General features: G+C 56.9%; 1 protein-coding gene across 4 annotated transcripts in view; it reads left to right on the forward strand.

The window, feature by feature from the left end:
- The first annotated feature begins 10,065 nt into the window (after positions 1 to 10,065).
- Positions 10,066 to 16,608, forward strand: part of ZNF385C (zinc finger protein 385C) — a 58,804-nt gene continuing 52,261 nt past the window's right edge. For 2 of the 4 annotated variants that reach the window (XM_066204822.1, XM_066204824.1), the window contains exon 1: positions 10,070 to 10,117. In XM_066204822.1, coding sequence (XP_066060919.1) covers positions 10,081 to 10,117 — 37 coding nt within the window. In that variant the 5' untranslated portion in view covers positions 10,070 to 10,080. Of the gene's footprint in view, positions 10,118 to 16,608 lie in introns of all 4 variants that reach the window. The other 2 variants (XM_066204825.1, XM_066204826.1) reach the window with 2 other exon arrangements.

A 16,608-nucleotide genomic window follows, 5' to 3' on the forward strand; every position in this document is an offset into this window, starting at 1 on the left:
GATCCGGGGGTACCGGGGAACGATCCGGGGGTACCGGGGGAGGATCCGGGAAACCGGGGAACGATCCGGGGGTACCGGGGAACGATCCGGGGGTACCGGGGGAGGATCCGGGAAACCGGGGAACGATCCGGGGGCACCGGGGGACGCCCGGGGAACTGGGGAACGAACCGGGGAACGCCCGGGGAACGATCCGGGGGAACCGGGGAACGCCCGGGGAACGATCCGGGGGAACCGGGGAACGATCCGGGGACACCGGGGGCCGCCCGGGGAACTGCGGAACGATCCGGGGGAACCGGGGGATGCCCGGGGAACGGGAGAACGATCCGGGGGAACCGGGGGATGCCCGGAGAACCGGGGAACGATCCGGGGGCACCGGGGGATGCCCGGGGAGCAGGGGAGTGATCCGGCAGGACCGGGGGATGCCCGGGAAAAGCGAGATGATCCGGCGGGGGCCGGAGGATGCTCCGGCGAGTCCAGGGGGCTGCAGCGTTCGCACCTGCTGCTCCACGCGTGTCCCTTCCCCGCGGGATCCTGCCACACGTGTTCGTGCGGGTCCGGGGACCGCCCCCCCCCTCCCCCGCCGGTAAGCAGGGCGGATGGCGGTCACGGGTGACTCAGAGCTGCAGAAGGTCAAGGACACGTGCAGGGGACCAGAGTCCTGCTCCTGCCTGACTTTGGTACCAGAGACTCCCGCAGTGTCAAGCACACATAGCCCGCTTTCAAGTGGAGATGGCCCCGGGCAAACCAAACTCCTGTTCATCAGAAACTGGGTAATGAGGCCATTTGAGTTATTTGTAGCTCCTTGTGGGCTGGGATGGCCTCTCCTCCCGCTCCCTAGGCAGGATCCCTCCCGCAGGGACCCCAGACCGTTTTGCTCAGCTCAAATTGCCCTGATTTGTGCTTGGAGAATTCAGGTTGTGAGTTAGCCCAGCGGGTGCCCACAGCACTGAGTGGTGCAACCTCTCACCAGCCCTGGTAGATGTCTGTCTGTTGGGGTGCCCCAAACTGGAATTTCTGTAACAAAACTTGCCCCTTTTTGAGAGGGTGCAGCTGACTTCATGGGATACAGGGCCAGGACAGCACTGTGAGTCTCTGTGTGTTTTGCAAGTGGGTCTGTATCCAGCCTCTGCTTGCTCTCCCCTCTGCGTCCCTGCTTTAATGTCAGCCGCATCTGATTTCTCCTTCCCAGGGGCTCAGTCACCTTGGGCCTGGCAGCAGGGAGCAGCCGAGCTGCAGTGATCGGTGCTGCAACCTTGGTCGGTGTCCTTCAGGGCTGGCGTCCTTCTCAGCCTGAATCCTTCTGAGCCAGCATCCTTCAGGACTGGCATCCTTAAGAGCTGGCCTCCTGTGGCCAAATCCCAAGGCTGGAAGAAGTCTGCGGCTCGAAGCACCTTTGCTTATCTCAGCTCCCCAAAGCACTTATGTTCCGGCCATCACGACTCATTGTAAGCAGAGATGGGCACCATTAGCCCCGCAGCAAACAGCTGCTGCAGCAAGTATTGCTGGCAGAAGCACCGTGAAGGGGTTTGCCCCTGGCCCACAGGCTGCCAGCATGGGCACAGCCTCAGGAACGCCTGTGGCCTTCTGCCCCAGCACCGCCGTGCCCCCGGCAGCCGGGTGTGCTCGTAGAGTCAGGGCAATGCAGCAATTTATTTTTCACAGCTCATTTCATTTGTCATCAGTGCGTCAGAAAGCTCTGATTCCCCTCTCAAGGCACCAGCTGGGAAACCTCCGGCTCCTCCACCTGGCAGTGCCTCAGGTCAGCCCTTTCCCCAGGCTGGTGTTTAGTGGGACTTAGTGCTCAGCCTGTTCGACTTATCGGGAAGGAGCCTGAGATGTGACTTGATTACAGCATGCAAGTATCTTCCTGGGGAGAGAACTGCTGGGTATTAAAGGGCTCTTTAACTTGGCAGAGAGAGGAATAATGAGAACTGTGTCTGAAAGATAAAGTCAAGCAAATTGAAATTTGAAATCCAGGGCAGGTCTGCAGCAAGGAGGGCACAGAGCAGCCGAAGCAGGACCGCAGGCACCTTTATCAAAGAGATGCCTGAGGCTGGGGGTCCTGCTCTGCAGCTGGCTCCATCCTGCTTCATGTTTCTGGCTCAGGCAGCAGCAGGATGAGCAGCAGGAGTCCGGTGGCATCCTGGGTGAGGGGGATGGGGACTGAATTTTGCTTCTCAGGCACATTTGAAAATCTGGCTATTGCACAGTATCTCTTCCAGAGCCCGGCAGCACATCAGACCCCGAGGTGACCTTTCCTGGGACAGCTGGAGTTTCCCTCTCTGTACCAGGGGAAATTCCAGTCTTCAAAAAAGTGCTTGTAGTGGAGGAATTCGATCCCGAAAACCAGAAGCCCTCTCTCCATTTTGCTCCTGCATCCCCTCTTCTCCGGGAGCGCATGGGAGCCTGCAAAGCGTGGGGGGCGTCCCTGTCCTGCTCGGCGCTGCCGGCCCCGCGACCGACGGCCGCATGTCAAACGATTCCCGCCGGGAGTTAATCCTGACTGTTCGCATGTCAGGATGCTGGCGGATTAAACAAGGGGATTAGCATCAAACAATTTCCCTCGCGCCCCGACCGGGAGGCAGGAAATATAATCAGTGCAGGTTTATTCTGCTTAGGTTAAAACAGCTCCCCGGCATGTAACGTGCCATGTCATCCGAGCCAGGGGCGCTGCGGGAGCACCGGGGTGAGGATGTCAAAACCAGGGGCTGCTCTCCCCTGGGGAATCAGGGAGATGTCCCTGCTCCGTGGCACTCGGGTACCCGCTGAAGCCTGTGGCCGGTGTGCATCCCACCAGCCCAGCCATGAGGGGCCAGCGCAGAGGAGCCATTCCGGCTTGGGGAAAGGGCTGCAGCCCTTCACTGGGTGTCCCCAGGAGGGTACAAAAGCCAGGGCTGGGGAGATTCCAGCCCCCCACAGTCACCGAGCCCCCTGGCATCATCCTTCTGGCTGCTCCTGCCAGCCTGGGCTCAGCTGTGGATGGCAGAGGATGGAACAGCCTCGTGGATGTAAAGGCAAATCTGTTTTCCCAACAGCTCCTGGGTTCCCGAGCCAGGGAATGGTGATGCTGCTCTGATCCGATGGGGGCAGTGGTGCGGGCTGCCAGCTTTCATCCCAAGCTTCATGCCCACCTGCGTTCCCAGGGTCCTCTGTTAGCACCGGGGTACAACCCTGTGCTCTCAGCCACCTAGAAAAAGTAAAACAAACCCCCAAATCCCGGGATTTTGATAGAACAAGCTCGTGCAGCACTAGCTGGGGCACAACAGCCCTATGCCTGGCAAGGAGACTTGACTTCTCTTTGGACCAAAGCACTGTGGGAGCAGCTGGACTCACATCCCTATGTCCTCGCTGGCTCAGATCTTTTGGTCCCTGGAGGTTTCTTGGCTACTTTCCTCTGAGGAGCATTCCCAGGGCAGCCAAGTCCCTGGTCAGCTGAGAACAGGACCATCATACATGCCCACCGTGTTTTTCTAGGAAAGGGCTAAAAATACCATTCTAGAGCTGTGTGGAAAGCCCTGGACAGATCCTTAGCTACTGGGAGTCAAGTGATTTACAGCCCATAGCCCGTGTGTGATCCCAGCGACTGTGCAGGGGCAGGGACAGTCCCTGGGCCAGGGCACGTCTCTGTGGAGCAGAAGAGCAGGGGGGCTGCAGGTCCCCCCTTCCTCAGTGCTGCTGGGGCTGGCTGCTCTCCTTCTTGTCATCTTTAGGTGACTCTTCGGGCTGGGCATTGGCAGGATGTGGCAGGGAGGGGACACAGCACGATGGGGTAAGACCCAGGGACAGCTGGCAGGTGCTAGCACAGTCTGGGGCCTGTGGGGACCCCTGACACAAGCTGCAATATCCAAAAACTCCCAAACAAAATTTCATGCACTAAATCTTAGGGCTGCAATTCTGCTGAGACCTGGCTTTATAATTGGATCTGTCATAAACCCGTCACACTTAATGTGCAGCTGCCAGCGTGCCGGCGACTCCTCAGCGACTGCGCTGGCTCTGCTGGGCACCGGAAAATCTGGTCCTGGGATTTTCCAGCTTGAGGAAAGGTCTAGTTCATACCTAAACCTCTAACTCTGGGAGGAGGGCAGTGCAGGCCAGCCCTAGTTTTAACTCAAGGTGCCTCAATTTCTCCCTGTGCCGGGGAAGGCAGTGGGACGGGGGAGATGATGGGGAGGCATGGGAGCCCAGCGTGTGTGCGTGTTCTTCACCTGAGTAATCAAACCCATTGTGTGGTGTTTGATTAAAGGCCACAAAACATATTATCTTTGATTCTTCCACTTTATTTTTGTTGCCTTCATTTGTCCCTTGGAGATGAGAGTTGCTCCGGTACTTATTAGTCACAAAGCCCCAACCTCGCACTGCGTTCCTGCTATCTGAGAAATGAATTATTAATGGTGCATTAAACAGAGACTGGAAAGGGGCCCTGGGACACTGATAATCAGGAGCTAATTGAGGAAGAAATGAGATACTGCTCCCGTTGCAGAATGAGGACTGTGCAGTGCTGCGATACCAAAGGTGACCCTGCTGAAATTCCTGGGCCAACTGCGCCCGGCTCTGCCTGCTCAGCCCTCGCTGGTGGGTCATGTGTGCACCTGGCAAGGATGTTCTCCCTGGCTGGGATATTTTCCTTGGCTGGGATGTCCTCCCTGGCTGGGATGCTGTGCCCTGGCCAGGATGTTCTCTCTGACAGGGATGTTCTCTCTGACAGGGATGCTCTGTCTCAGGCATCAGAAAGAAATCAGACAAATGCGTTAATGGCCCTGGAAAGTTGCTGCATGCCAGATCTTGACGACATGAAGCAAATCCCGGGGCTGGCCAGGAGTGTGGGCACAGGCACTCTCTGTGTCCTCAGGGGTGATGTCCCACCTTAGTGGTGGCTGCTTAGGTTGCTGGATCCTGCCTGGACCTCATTTGGACTCCTTCACAAGTGACTGGGGCTGAACAATTTCAATCAATTTTATTTGTCCTCCCTTACTGTTTTTCCACACAGCTTTCAGCTGGGACCTGTCAGATTTCTCCTCTTCCACTCTGGCTGCATTAAAGGCTCACCCCAGCCCCGGCACCATGTGCCTCAGGGGTCCCGTGGGACATTGCCACAGGGTCTTGAGGGCTGGAGAAAGATGGGAGCATGGGGGATTGTCACTGTCTCTGGCCTCCCCGGACATGGGCTGCTGCTCTGACAATGTCAGGCTGACATGGGCCCAGAGTGTCTCATCACCTCCCCTCTCCAAACCCCAGGGGAGGGTCAAGTTTAGGATCTGACTGTCCCGTTCCCCTCCCAGCACCACCTCTTCCCAACACCCAGCCAAGGCTCCCTGCTCCAGCTCTGCTGCGACGTCACGCTGAAGCAGCCGCAGTTCACCCAGACTCCTTGCATAAATATTTATGCACTGATGCAACGTTTTTCTAAATATAAAGCTTTATCAGAAATTTCATTTAAACATTAAGTGTAGATAATTTATTTATAATTAATGTAGACATCAAGCCCCATCTCTGGAATGCCTGTGAGCTTTCATTTATAATTGGGAGGTAAGTCAGGAGCTAGAGGCTGGGCTCTTATCAGTTTCATTTTAATTTTCCTCCTACAGCAAATGAAGCTGGTGCAATTCATCTCTTATTAGGCAAAGCTCCCCTAAAATACCAGTTTTATGGGGTATAGGTAATAAACCCATCTTTGTTCCTCTTCTCGCCTCTGATAAAGTTACTGGGGCTCACAGATCCCTTCAAAGTGTTGCTCTTCCTTAAAAATAAGTCCATTAAAAATTAAAACCACTTTCCTATATAGTAAAATTTACTCTCTGCAATTATGCAGAGGGAGCAGTTATCGGCCTTCTTTAGATTTTAATTAAAAATTACAATAGGAAGGAAATAACAACGGCCATAAAATAACAGCAACTTCTCCCCTAACAATGAGTTATTGGTGCCTCTGACACTCAGGTGTCTCTCGAAGCAATGCCCAGTGCTGGTGAGAGGTGCTGGGGCCAACAGCTTCCAAGAGCAGTGCTGGGAGTCCCTATTTTCCTCCTGCAGCTGTGGGGGAGTTCCTGCACCCATGAGTGCCCAAATGGGTGCTCAGCTCAGGTCTGACCCATTTGTGCTCTTGTTTCTGCACCCCAGTTGGAGAACGGGGCCGTCCTGCCTGCAGTATCCATGGGGTGGGGTTAGAGTTAACATCACCCTGCTGATGTGGCTGTGCAGATTCCCCGAGTACAAACCACAGTCCAGCTCTGTCGGGCTGTGGGGGCACAGCTTCTCCCCATTAAATCCCTCAAGGCATGTGGCTCCCAGCTGGGCTCATCCAGCATCCCGGAGTGCTTCCTTGGGAAGCGTGTTCTGGCAGAGTGGGGCTGTGGAAGCTGCGCGTGCCTGGCCCAGATATTTTGCAGAGCTGAGAGAGAGACCATCAAAGGCGGCTCCGCACTCACGCTAAAAATAGCAGGTGCCCGGACGGCGCAGGGGCTGCCGGTGGGAACGCGGTGCCTCCGTCACCTGCAAACACCTGCTCATGTGGGAAGAGCTGCAGCAGCAGAAAACCTTGTTCCACGTGTACAACAATCCTTCCAGAGTGCAAAACCTCTGCTTTTGAGGACACCTCAGGCTTGTCTGAATTCAAACATGGGTGTTAGTGGGGCTGTCGCCCACACTGGCTGTGGGGCTGAACGTCCCAGCTGGTCAGAGCTGGGTCACTGCTAATTGAGCTGATGAGAAACAGGTGAGAGCCAAGGCACTGGGGCTGGTGCAGCTGCACTCCCCCCATGGCAGCTTTTTGCTCTCCTGGGGTCTGCAGGTGCTGTCGTGTGACATCCCAGCATCCCACAACCCATGTCAGCCGTGTGTCAAGGGGATCAAGGTGAATTGCACCACCTGGAGCCCAGCTGGGCCCTTGCACTCAGGCTATGATGGGGCTAGTCCTGCCCTGTGCAGGCTGTGGGCAGCGGCAGTGCAGCCTCTCCCAGCTCCCTGTGGACTGGTGCTGCCCAGCGCTGCTGTTCCTTTAACCAGTTATGGCTGTCAAGTGTTCCACTGCTGATCTCCTCATCGCCTTCCCTGGGTCCTGGCTGTGAAGGTGCTAAACCCCCCCTGATCTGGCTCTGAAACGTTTATGAAATCTTTATGGGCCTTTGAAAAGATTTTAATTCCCTGACAGTGCTGCTTTCACTGGGAAAAAAAAATAAATTATGACTCAATGAGCAATTACAGCTCAACAGCTGCTGAACGGCCACGGCAGCTGCCGGAGCAGCTTGGCACGGCTCAGCGCGGTGGCCGAGGAGCCAGCGAGCCTTCCTGGAAAGTGGTGCTGGGCCTGAATCACCCCACACCGACCTTTCTTGGCTGTGGGACCCTGGCTCAGCCCCTGAGCACAGCTTCTCCTCTGCCCACCTGTTTCCCATGGCCCTCCTTACCCAGAAGCCTGAGTTCTGCCTGGTGCTGGTCCCTGCCATGCCATGCCGAGGAAGGAGAGAGCTCTAACTGCACCTGGAGAGCTGGGCATTGCAGCCAGCCAGTGTTGTGGGACCCCAGTGGGGGATGCAGGAGGGATCCTCCTTCTCTGGGGCCCTTTGGTTCCACATTTGGGATTGGCAATGTCTCAATAGCATCGCATCTGGGACAGCTTGTCACCCCTACCCATCACCTGTCTCACTGGAGAGGTGCCACCACAGTGCCCCTGGGCAGCGCCAGCACCTCCCTGTGTGGGGGGGATGTCAGAGCTGCCAAAGGATGTAGAACATTGGTGTAATTGTAAAACTCCCTGCTTGCTGAAAGCAGAGATGCTGAGCTCCAGAAACATGAAGAAAGAGGAAGCGTTGCCCTGACAGGGCCCATTCCCTCCTGGCAGTGCCTGATCCTCTTTCCTTGGCGGCTCATTTCTGCTTCTTCAAGTGCACAAAGTTGCACAGAACTGAGAACTGACTTGTGAGAAACTTTGTGAGCAATTACAGCGTGATGGAGGGGCTGGATGCGCTTTGCCTTCTGCTGCTCTGTCCCATAGCACTTCAGGGTGCTGCAGCTGGGGATGACCTTCTCTTTGTTTGGGGTTTTGTCTTCAGCTTTGGAGATATCTGCAGCAAACCAAAATGTTTGAGGGTAACCGTGGTCTTGGCACAAACAGTATCTTGGGGAGAAGCAATGTGAAGGGCTGCCCTTGGAAGAGGGAAGCCAGAGTTCCCATGGAGGGGAAGAAATGCATCTATGCTTCCCAATGTTGGAATGCTGGGAGCTGTGGGTCAGGTAAGAGGCCTCATCTCTGCTTTTCCTGACCCCTGTGCCTGGAAGGGGAGTACACCACAGTCCCTTCTCTGCACTGTGGTGGAGGCAAGATGAGATTGAAAGGGTTAAAGTAAACCCAAAAAGTGTGCAGGAGCCCCAGCCCTGCATCTGCTCCTTGGAGAAGAAGGCTATACCATCATCATCAGGCTCCTGACAGCCAAGGTACAGTAAAGTTTGAGATCCATTAGAGCGCCTGTAATTATTTATAGGGAGGAAAAAAAAACCCCATCCTACACTGTGAAAATCAGATGGCACAGCAAACAAATGCACTGAGCTTTGGCAAAAGGGCTCTGAAAAAGCAAAGTGATTTATGCTGAGCCAGGACAAGGCTCAGTGGTGCCGCACTGCTGCTCCTGGGGACCTGAATCTGATGGCAGCGGGGAAAGGGACTCCTGATGTGGATGGGTGGGATCTGCTGCTGCTGGGCCACCTGCTTGTGTTCCAGGATTTATAGACCCAGAAGTAGTTCAAAGTGGGACTCCCTGCTCCTGGCTTCCCCCTCCCTGGCAGCTGGTGGCCCTGGAGGCTCCTGCAGGCGTGGGCACCTGTGGGCTTGGAGGGGTTTGGAGCAGCACATGCTCTGCCCCCACTTCTGCAGCCTCCAGCCTCTGCCAGTGAGAGCACGGGGCCAATCACACCTCTGCCTCTTTGGCATCAATTCCGTGTTTTAGTGGATGCAAAGTAGCGAGCAGGCAATTGCTCTGGGAGGCAGGAGCCCCTGGGTACCTGCTCCAGAGGAGAGGGCTCTTGGCCAGAGCTGTTCCCTCCCAGCTGTGCTCCAAAGCTCAATTAGCAGTTTTGGGAAGTGCTTTGAGATCCTCTGCAAAGTGTCCTGGCGGAGGGCAAAATGTGATTATATAACGTGTCTAGACAGCGTATTCCTTGGGGCGGGCAGCAGGACGCTTTTTTATCTCCTCTCCTGTGTCAGCACTGTGTGGCCCCGCTGAAAGGTTCTGGGAGCTGCTAAAATATTAACAATGATGACAGCGACAGGCCAGCTCAGAGTTTTGCACTTAAAATTGTTGACCTTAGCACAAGGCGGGAGCATGGCAGCAGAGGCGCCTTTGCCTGGCGGCACCTTGTGCTCCAGCTGCGACGACTGAGGGAGGAAGCATCTCCTTGCAGGCCCCCTCCCTGCAGCCCGCCCCTGGCTCCGGTTCACCCTCTTGGAGCAGCTGGGCTGCTCGGGCATGGCCGCGGTTCTTGTCCCTCCCTGCTGCCTGCTGGGTCAGGGTGGGACAGGGGCTCTGACATCGCCAAAGAACTGCAGCCCCCGGCGATGCCACCTCCCTGGACAGCCGGGCTGTCCGCTGCCACTCAGGGTGCGGGACTGGAGACCCTCGTCCCTGGGGGGTCTGAGACCTGACCCGCCATCCTCCGGGGCTCTGGTCGCAAACGGCATCTCAGTACTCTGAAATTCAGGTGCCCTCCCCACAACCCCGCTGTGTCACCCTCCTTAGCGCTCCTAGCCACACACCTTACCGACCCCCCAGATCCCCTGGAAAGAGCCTGGGGAGCCCCTGTGTTCCCACCGACCCAGCGAGGGGCAGCCGTGACCGAAGAGTGCGCGGCGGGAGGATGTCCCCGAGCCCCTGGCGCCGCTGCGGGATGCAGCTGCGGGATGCAGCACCGGGATGCGCCGCCGCGGTTCCCCCTCCCACTCCGTGCGGGCGTGCGGCGCCGAGGGGGGGGTTGGACCGCGGCGGCGCGCGCGCTGCCTTCATCCCCCCCCTTCCTCCTCCTCCTCCTCTTCCTCCTCCTCCTCCTCCTCCGAGAGCGCGCTCGCACGGCCGGGAGCGAGAAGCCGGCGGGAGGATGCTGCAGACGGCGGCCGAGCCGGGCGGCTGGGCAGGTAGGGCGGGCGGGGGCGGCCGGGCTGCCGGTACCGGCGGCCGCGAGGCTGGGCTGTGGGCACGGGGAGTTGCAGGATTAGGAAAGTTGTGTGTATGGTGGTGGGGGGGATGCGCTGGAAGGGCCCCGGGAATCGGGATCGGGGCCGGATGTTCGCCCGGGGCACGCGCCGCTCCCCGCGCTCCATCCCGGCGGCGCCGGGCAACGGGGCAGGGGCGGCGGGGCTGGCGGATCCCCGGCCCCACTGACCACCCGGAGGGGTCAGGCTAGGAGGGAAACTTCTTGAGCAGAACTTTACCGAGGCCCCGGCGCAGCCCCTCTCCGGCGCGGGGCTGAGGTTCCCACGCCGAGCGGGACCCGCTGGGTGCCGGTAGCCCCGGTAATCCCCGCCGGGGTGCCCGCGCTATGGGGTGCACGGCGTGGGACCCCACGAGGGTGTGCTGGACTGGGGTCTGCGGCAGCACCTGAGCGTGGGGGTGTTGGCCCAGGTGTCGGGGCGTGTGGCCCGGTCGGGGCAGGGGGCGGTGGAGTGGTCCTTGGGCCCTTCTGGGCCCGACTGTGCTGGTCGGCGTGCGCAGCGACCCTGCGTGTCCACCGGCTTGTTCGCAGGGTGCCCGGAGCTGCATGCGTCCATGCTGGGATCGGGACTTGGAGAGCTGTGCTGGGAATGGAGCCGAGGCTCTGGCTGCCTCCACGGGGACTCTTGGCTCTTACGGAAAAAGACCTTCAGAGAGCTGTACAAAAGCGCTTTCTGGTGGCTGTGTCTCCGGGTGGGAGCAGCGGGGTCCCCTGGCCCAGGAATGTGGAGGGAGAAGCAGGATCCGCACTCAGCAGATTGACCGCTCTCCCCCGGCCATTACCAATAGACTTTGCTGTTAACTTGGAGCAGCAGTGAGTTATGGTGGAAGCTTTTAAGGAGTTTGCATCGGGGTGGAGCCGGGCTGTGGCTTGCTCTGCCCCAGAGCGAACCCCATGGATCCCGGCACAGGGACGTGCCTGTGCCTGCCCTTGGCAGCGGCATGGCAGGGCGGTGAGCGCCGATCCTGCTGGATGGGCGTGTGGGGAAACAACATCTTGGCACAAGAGGCTGCGATTTGTTTTCGGAGCAAAATTTGAAAGTGCTGCTTAAGTAGAGGAGGTGATTCTGTGTGAAGGTGAGGGGTCTAGAGCCTGGCATCACACTCCTGGAGGCTCTAAGGGGCTTCAGCGTTGATTCACCAGTGAGCAGGGATCAGCACCAGGCTCACTGGCACCTTGCTGCTGGAGCTGCCCCTGCGAGGGCTGGATGTGTCTGTGGGTCCCACGAAGTATAGCAGCACCTCTGCCCCACAGGGAGCAATTTTGGGTGAAAATGAGAGCCAGGAGCTGGCCCTGCCCTGCTCAGCGCTGTGTACACATTGGCTTCACCCCTGGTTACCTGGGGGTGGTCTGAGTGGGGAGTGGAGATGTTTGTGAGCTGCTGTGTCTGCATGTGGGGCACGGTGCCTGAAAACAGCATCAATGGGCAGTGCCACTGTGTTTGACAGCCCGCAGATAAATGAGGCTCTGTCCCGGCTGCCAGCCTGGCTGGGAGTTTCTTCAGCCACCACCGTCCAAGTCCACCACCACTGACTTTTTTTAAGTGACTGCAGGTGTTTTCCAATGGAGTATCCAGCCCAGATGGATGATGTTTGTCATTTGGGTGGAAGGGCTCCGTGGGGATGGAGGAGCCGTGTTGGCTCCTCAGTAGCTGCCAGTGTGATTCTGTCAGCCAGAAACTCTCTCGCCTTATGCAGAGTTCAGGGCAGGGTGATGATACCGTGTGCTGTGGATTTCGTGCTTGTCCTATAATCTGCCACGTGCGTTGGAAAAAAAGGCTGGTGTGACCCTGGATGTGGCTTGGTCTGTGAATGCACAGACCCAGGCTCTGCATTAGCAGGGCTGTGACGTCATGCCAGGCTGTGACTTCCCACTGTGAGTCTTGTACACGAGCATCCCTGAGCTCGCATCCCTGAGCTCACATCCCTGAGCTCACATCCCTGAGCTCGCATCCCTGAGCTCACATCGTGCTTGGCTGGGGCTCCAGAGCGGCTGCTCTCGCTGCCTCAGTGCTGTTCAACTCTGACAGAGCAGCAGCTTCTACACGGAGAAATCGGGAGGCTGGTTTAATAGTCCCAAGAGTAAGAAATATTTCTGAGGTCTGGTGGCTCACTGGTCTCAGGGCTTGGACCCCAGTGCTGGACTGTGGAGGGCTGCATTTCCTGGCCATGGTAGGTGAAGGTTGGAGTCTGGCTGCTCAGGTGAGGAGGTACCATCCTGCTGGAGTGTGCATTGCCAGTGGGCTCAGAGCAGCCATCCCATCCCATCCCATCCCATCCCATCCCATCCCATCCCATCCCATCCCATCCCATCCCATCCCATCCCATCCCATCCCTCCCCACCTGTCTGGTTGATGTTCTCTGCGCTGTTTATGGGGGCTTGTGTTCTGCCTAGCGTTCCCAGCTGCCCCAGGACAAGGGTCCTGTCATTGTGCCAATGGGGACATGGATGGGGCAGAGCTACCCCAGCTCATTCTGCCTGCACCTGCCTGCTGTTCATCCCCATGGGCTGGCAGGAATGTACAGAGCCTGGAGCAATGCTGTGGCCTCAGCAGAGCAGCAGCAGGAGCTCGCCTGGCTGTGGCCATCTACAGCCATTCCAACCCAAAAATACTCCTTGAGCATTTCCCCAGCATCCTCAGACGTTGGCTGGTGGCTGGTAAAGGAGCCCTGGTCTTTGGGCTCTTATTTGTTGTATTTCTGGGGATATTCTTCTTGTTTGGCTTTTAGCTAATGTTTCTGGGGAGATCAATGTATTTCCACGAGTGCACAACACAAGTCTGCTATTGACTGAACAAGGACCTTTGCACAGATGTTCTCAATCCAGCACTGGATATGTCAGTCACATTGCTTTACACTGATGAATTTCCAGGGCTAAAAGCAACCTACCATGGAAGCACCAGACAGTCCCCAAAAGGTGCCAGACTTACACATCACAGGGGCAAAGATTCCCCTTCCAAGCCCTGCAGCCCTTCCAACTGCTTCTCCTGTTCCTCAGCTCGATCGGGACTGGAGTTTGAGTTTTCCAAAGCCAGAACCCTCAGTTCTGCAGCTCTTTAATCATTTCTAGGGATGATAAAAATGCAAAAATGTGCACCCGGAGCAGAATAATGAAGCCCATGAGGGTCTATTTGTCAATTTAGCAACGATATTGTGATGTACAAAGGCTGTTTCTTAGTATGATGCTCTGAGATTGCCTCCAAAATAGCGCCATAATTTCTGTGTCAGAAAGCCCCTGTCAGGAATTATGTCTGTGCTCTCAAGGAAACCCAGGCTGCAGCTGCACCATAACAACTGCTCCATTTCTCTTAGAAATACAACAATTTACTTGCCAGTCATCAAAGGGAAGCTGTGGATTTAGGAGCCGTGAGCTGCTCTGCTGGCACAGGATGCCCCAGGTCCTGTGGGAGCTTCCCTGGTGCACCCCCGATGAAGGTGTTGGTATTTCAGAGGCATCAGGATGCCCATGTGCCCAGCCTGGCTGCACCCTGGCCATGGCAGCAGGGCTGGCACAGGCACGCTGAGCTGTGGGTACAGGGGGACCTTTGCTCTGCATGTCTGTGTGTGTTTCCCCAAGCACTCCTGACTTCACGGGGGCTGAAGGTAGGGAGAATCCCTTGGTGTCAGAGGGCCCGTTATGGGTTTTTTTAATAAAACTCACCACATTTCCCCCCTGCAATGTAAACAGCCTTTTCCCCAGGAAGAATTCCCGGCAGGGTGCCAGGGAGAGGGGCTGGTGGTGGGCCTGGGGCTGCGGGGCCCTGCAGGGGTGAGCCCAGCCTGAGTCCCGGGAGGGTTTTGGGAGAACCTGGCTCCGCCGAGGGCTCCAAGCCCTTGATACCAAATAAATCTGTGCTGCTTTGAAATGGGAACGTTCCTGAGTCGTGATTTTCCCTGGCCTAATTATGGAAATTTTTTAATTAGTTGATAAGAAAGATCACTGGGAAATTGCAAAGGAAACATTGTGAGGTGAAGCCCTAATCTGTGCCTGTGTCTGCTTGGAGTCAGGAGCTGCTCCAGTTGCTGGACCTTGGTCAGGCAGCAGCAGCTGGGCTCAGGGTGCTGAGGGAACTGGGCATCCCCGCTGCTTCCTAGGGTGAGGTTCTGGATTCCTCTGGCCATCAGGTTTGATCCTCGCAGCTCTGTGCCAGCTCCGCTCGCTTCTCTGCCTTGTGCTCACCAGTCAGGGAATGAGCTGGGGCCTCTGTGTTGGGAATCAGGCCGATGCCACTCTGTCTCCAGTCTGAGTATTTCTCCTTCTGACATCTGGCCACTGTCTCTTGCTCTGCATCAGAGGAATGAAAGAACTGTTGAATGTGGGGTGGGTTTTGCCTGTGTAAGATCAGAGGGGGTTCTCATCTTCCTATCACCTCTCAGTTCTCTGAGAGCTCTGCTGCCTTGGAACTGTGAGAATTCTGCAGCCACTGCCATGGGGACATCTTTGGTCACATCTTTGTAAAACCACGTGGCAATAGGTTAAGAGGTCTTTGGAGGATATTTTTCCCTTTATCGGTTGGAGCAGGAGATACGTGGAACCAATGACTTGCCTCTTGCCAATTGCCACTTGGCTCTTGCAGGTGCCACTGTGAGGGCACACAACCCAAAGGCTTGCTGGACCCTGCCAGGGCCAGGACCAATGTGGCAGAGATGCCAATGGCCACCGCTGCTGGTGACTGGAAGGCAGCAGAGCAGGACCCTAGCCTCCCGTTTTTGTGGATGTGCACATTTTTGGGGGATTGGGTTGGGTTTTTTTTCTGAACTTTCTCTGTTACCGTGTGTGATTTGCTGCCCTCGCCCTCCTCGGCCACATGCCCAGGGGGTGCGGCGTCACTGCTGTTTGTCTTGGTCGGAAGCGCTGCCGCTCTGCATTCGTTTGAAGGGCTGAAGGCACAGAGCTGGTCTGTGCGCTCAGCTAGAGCCTCTTCTGAGGGGCCTGAAATGCTTGTAGGAAAAAAAAACAACAACATAAAAATCCCAAACAAGGGAGGCTTGTTACGGAGCCAGCAGGAGACTGGGAGTGGCACAGAGCGGCTGCTGGCCGGGCTGGGGGGCGAGAGCTGAGGTCAGGCAGTGGCTCCCCTCCGCAGCGGGTTCCTCCACCTCAGAGCCCTCCTGCCCAGCGCTGGGTGTGCTTCATCTCACGCAAGGCCGGAGCCTATAAATATCCCAACTCCAAATTTTCAAGAAGTATTAGGAACTCTCCAGGCTTATTTTTGAGGGCTGTTACGAAAGGGCTTTAGCGGATTAAAGCTCTCCCAGATTAATCTGTGCTCAGGCAGGCAGAGTGTGCAGGAAGGGCAGTGCTGGCATCCCAGGCCTGTGATGCAGGGGGTTCACCGTGACTCCTGGGCTCCCCACTCCCCACCTTGTTGGGAGATGGGGCAGCAGCCCCAGGCTGGTGGGGCAGGGGGGGACACTTCTACAGAGCCATGTTTCCAGTCCCACACTTCTCCCAAGCCCCACTGAGCCCCCCAGACCTGGCCAACATCTGTAGAGATGCAGGTTTGCACAGGTCAATGTCAAATTTATGTGCCCTCTGGTTTCCAGAGGAGGTAATTAGCCAACAGGTGTAATAACAATCTAATAAGTGTGTCAAATAAGTGAGCCAGTTGTGGTATGGAGCACGCTGTGCCTTTGGAGAAGTCTTCCAAGGGCTGGGGATATGCCAGGTGGGAAAATAGCAATTCCCTTGTCCAGGCTGGGGTGTCTCCATCCTGGGTCTGTGCAGGAGCTCACTGCTGGCCAGGAGCTTGGGGGGAGACCGGGGGCTGGCACTGCAGGGTTCACACCTGTGCCAGAATCTTGCTTTCCTGGCCAGATGTGGAGGGAGATGATGACTTGTGTGCTCCATTACCACTGGAAGGCACAAAGCAGTGCCAGAATCTCGGGGTAGGATGAGTGCTGACCGATGCTGACTTAGGCAGAGGGTAAGTCAAAGGGATTTACAGACATCCAGCAACCACCTGCACCTCCAATACTGGCCTGCTGCAGTGCCAATGCTGCTCCCATGGGCATGGGGCTCTGGCCCAGGGAAGTGCCAAGGTGGGTTCTGGTGGCAGAAAATCAGCTCCAGCACCTGCTGACTCTTGGCATCTACTTGGTTCTGGGAAATCTTTTCAGCTTGTCCTTGGGAACAGTTCCCCTCCAAAGGACTTGGGCAAACCGTCTGGCAAGAACACAGTGGTGCGTGACGGTGAGATGCTGGCAGGTGGCAGGATGCCCCTGAGCACCCAGGGAGCAGCTCTCCACTGCCCACCCACCCCTGGCTGGCCAAGAAGCTTTTCCTTCTCCTGCCAGTGGTGGGAACCCCAACCCGTCTGCAGCCCCAGCTGAGGGACCGCTGGCTGTGGAGTGACAGATAATGCAGGCAGGGCAGGCTGCAGGATCCTTGGAGGGTCAGGGTGGTGCGATGCTG

Source organism: Chamaea fasciata, unplaced genomic scaffold (genome assembly GCF_029207755.1).
Source record: "Chamaea fasciata isolate MVZ Bird 193981 ecotype frontalis unplaced genomic scaffold, bChaFas1.0.hap1 SCAF_27, whole genome shotgun sequence".
In the NCBI taxonomy this organism is placed as follows: Eukaryota; Metazoa; Chordata; class Aves; order Passeriformes; family Sylviidae; genus Chamaea; species Chamaea fasciata.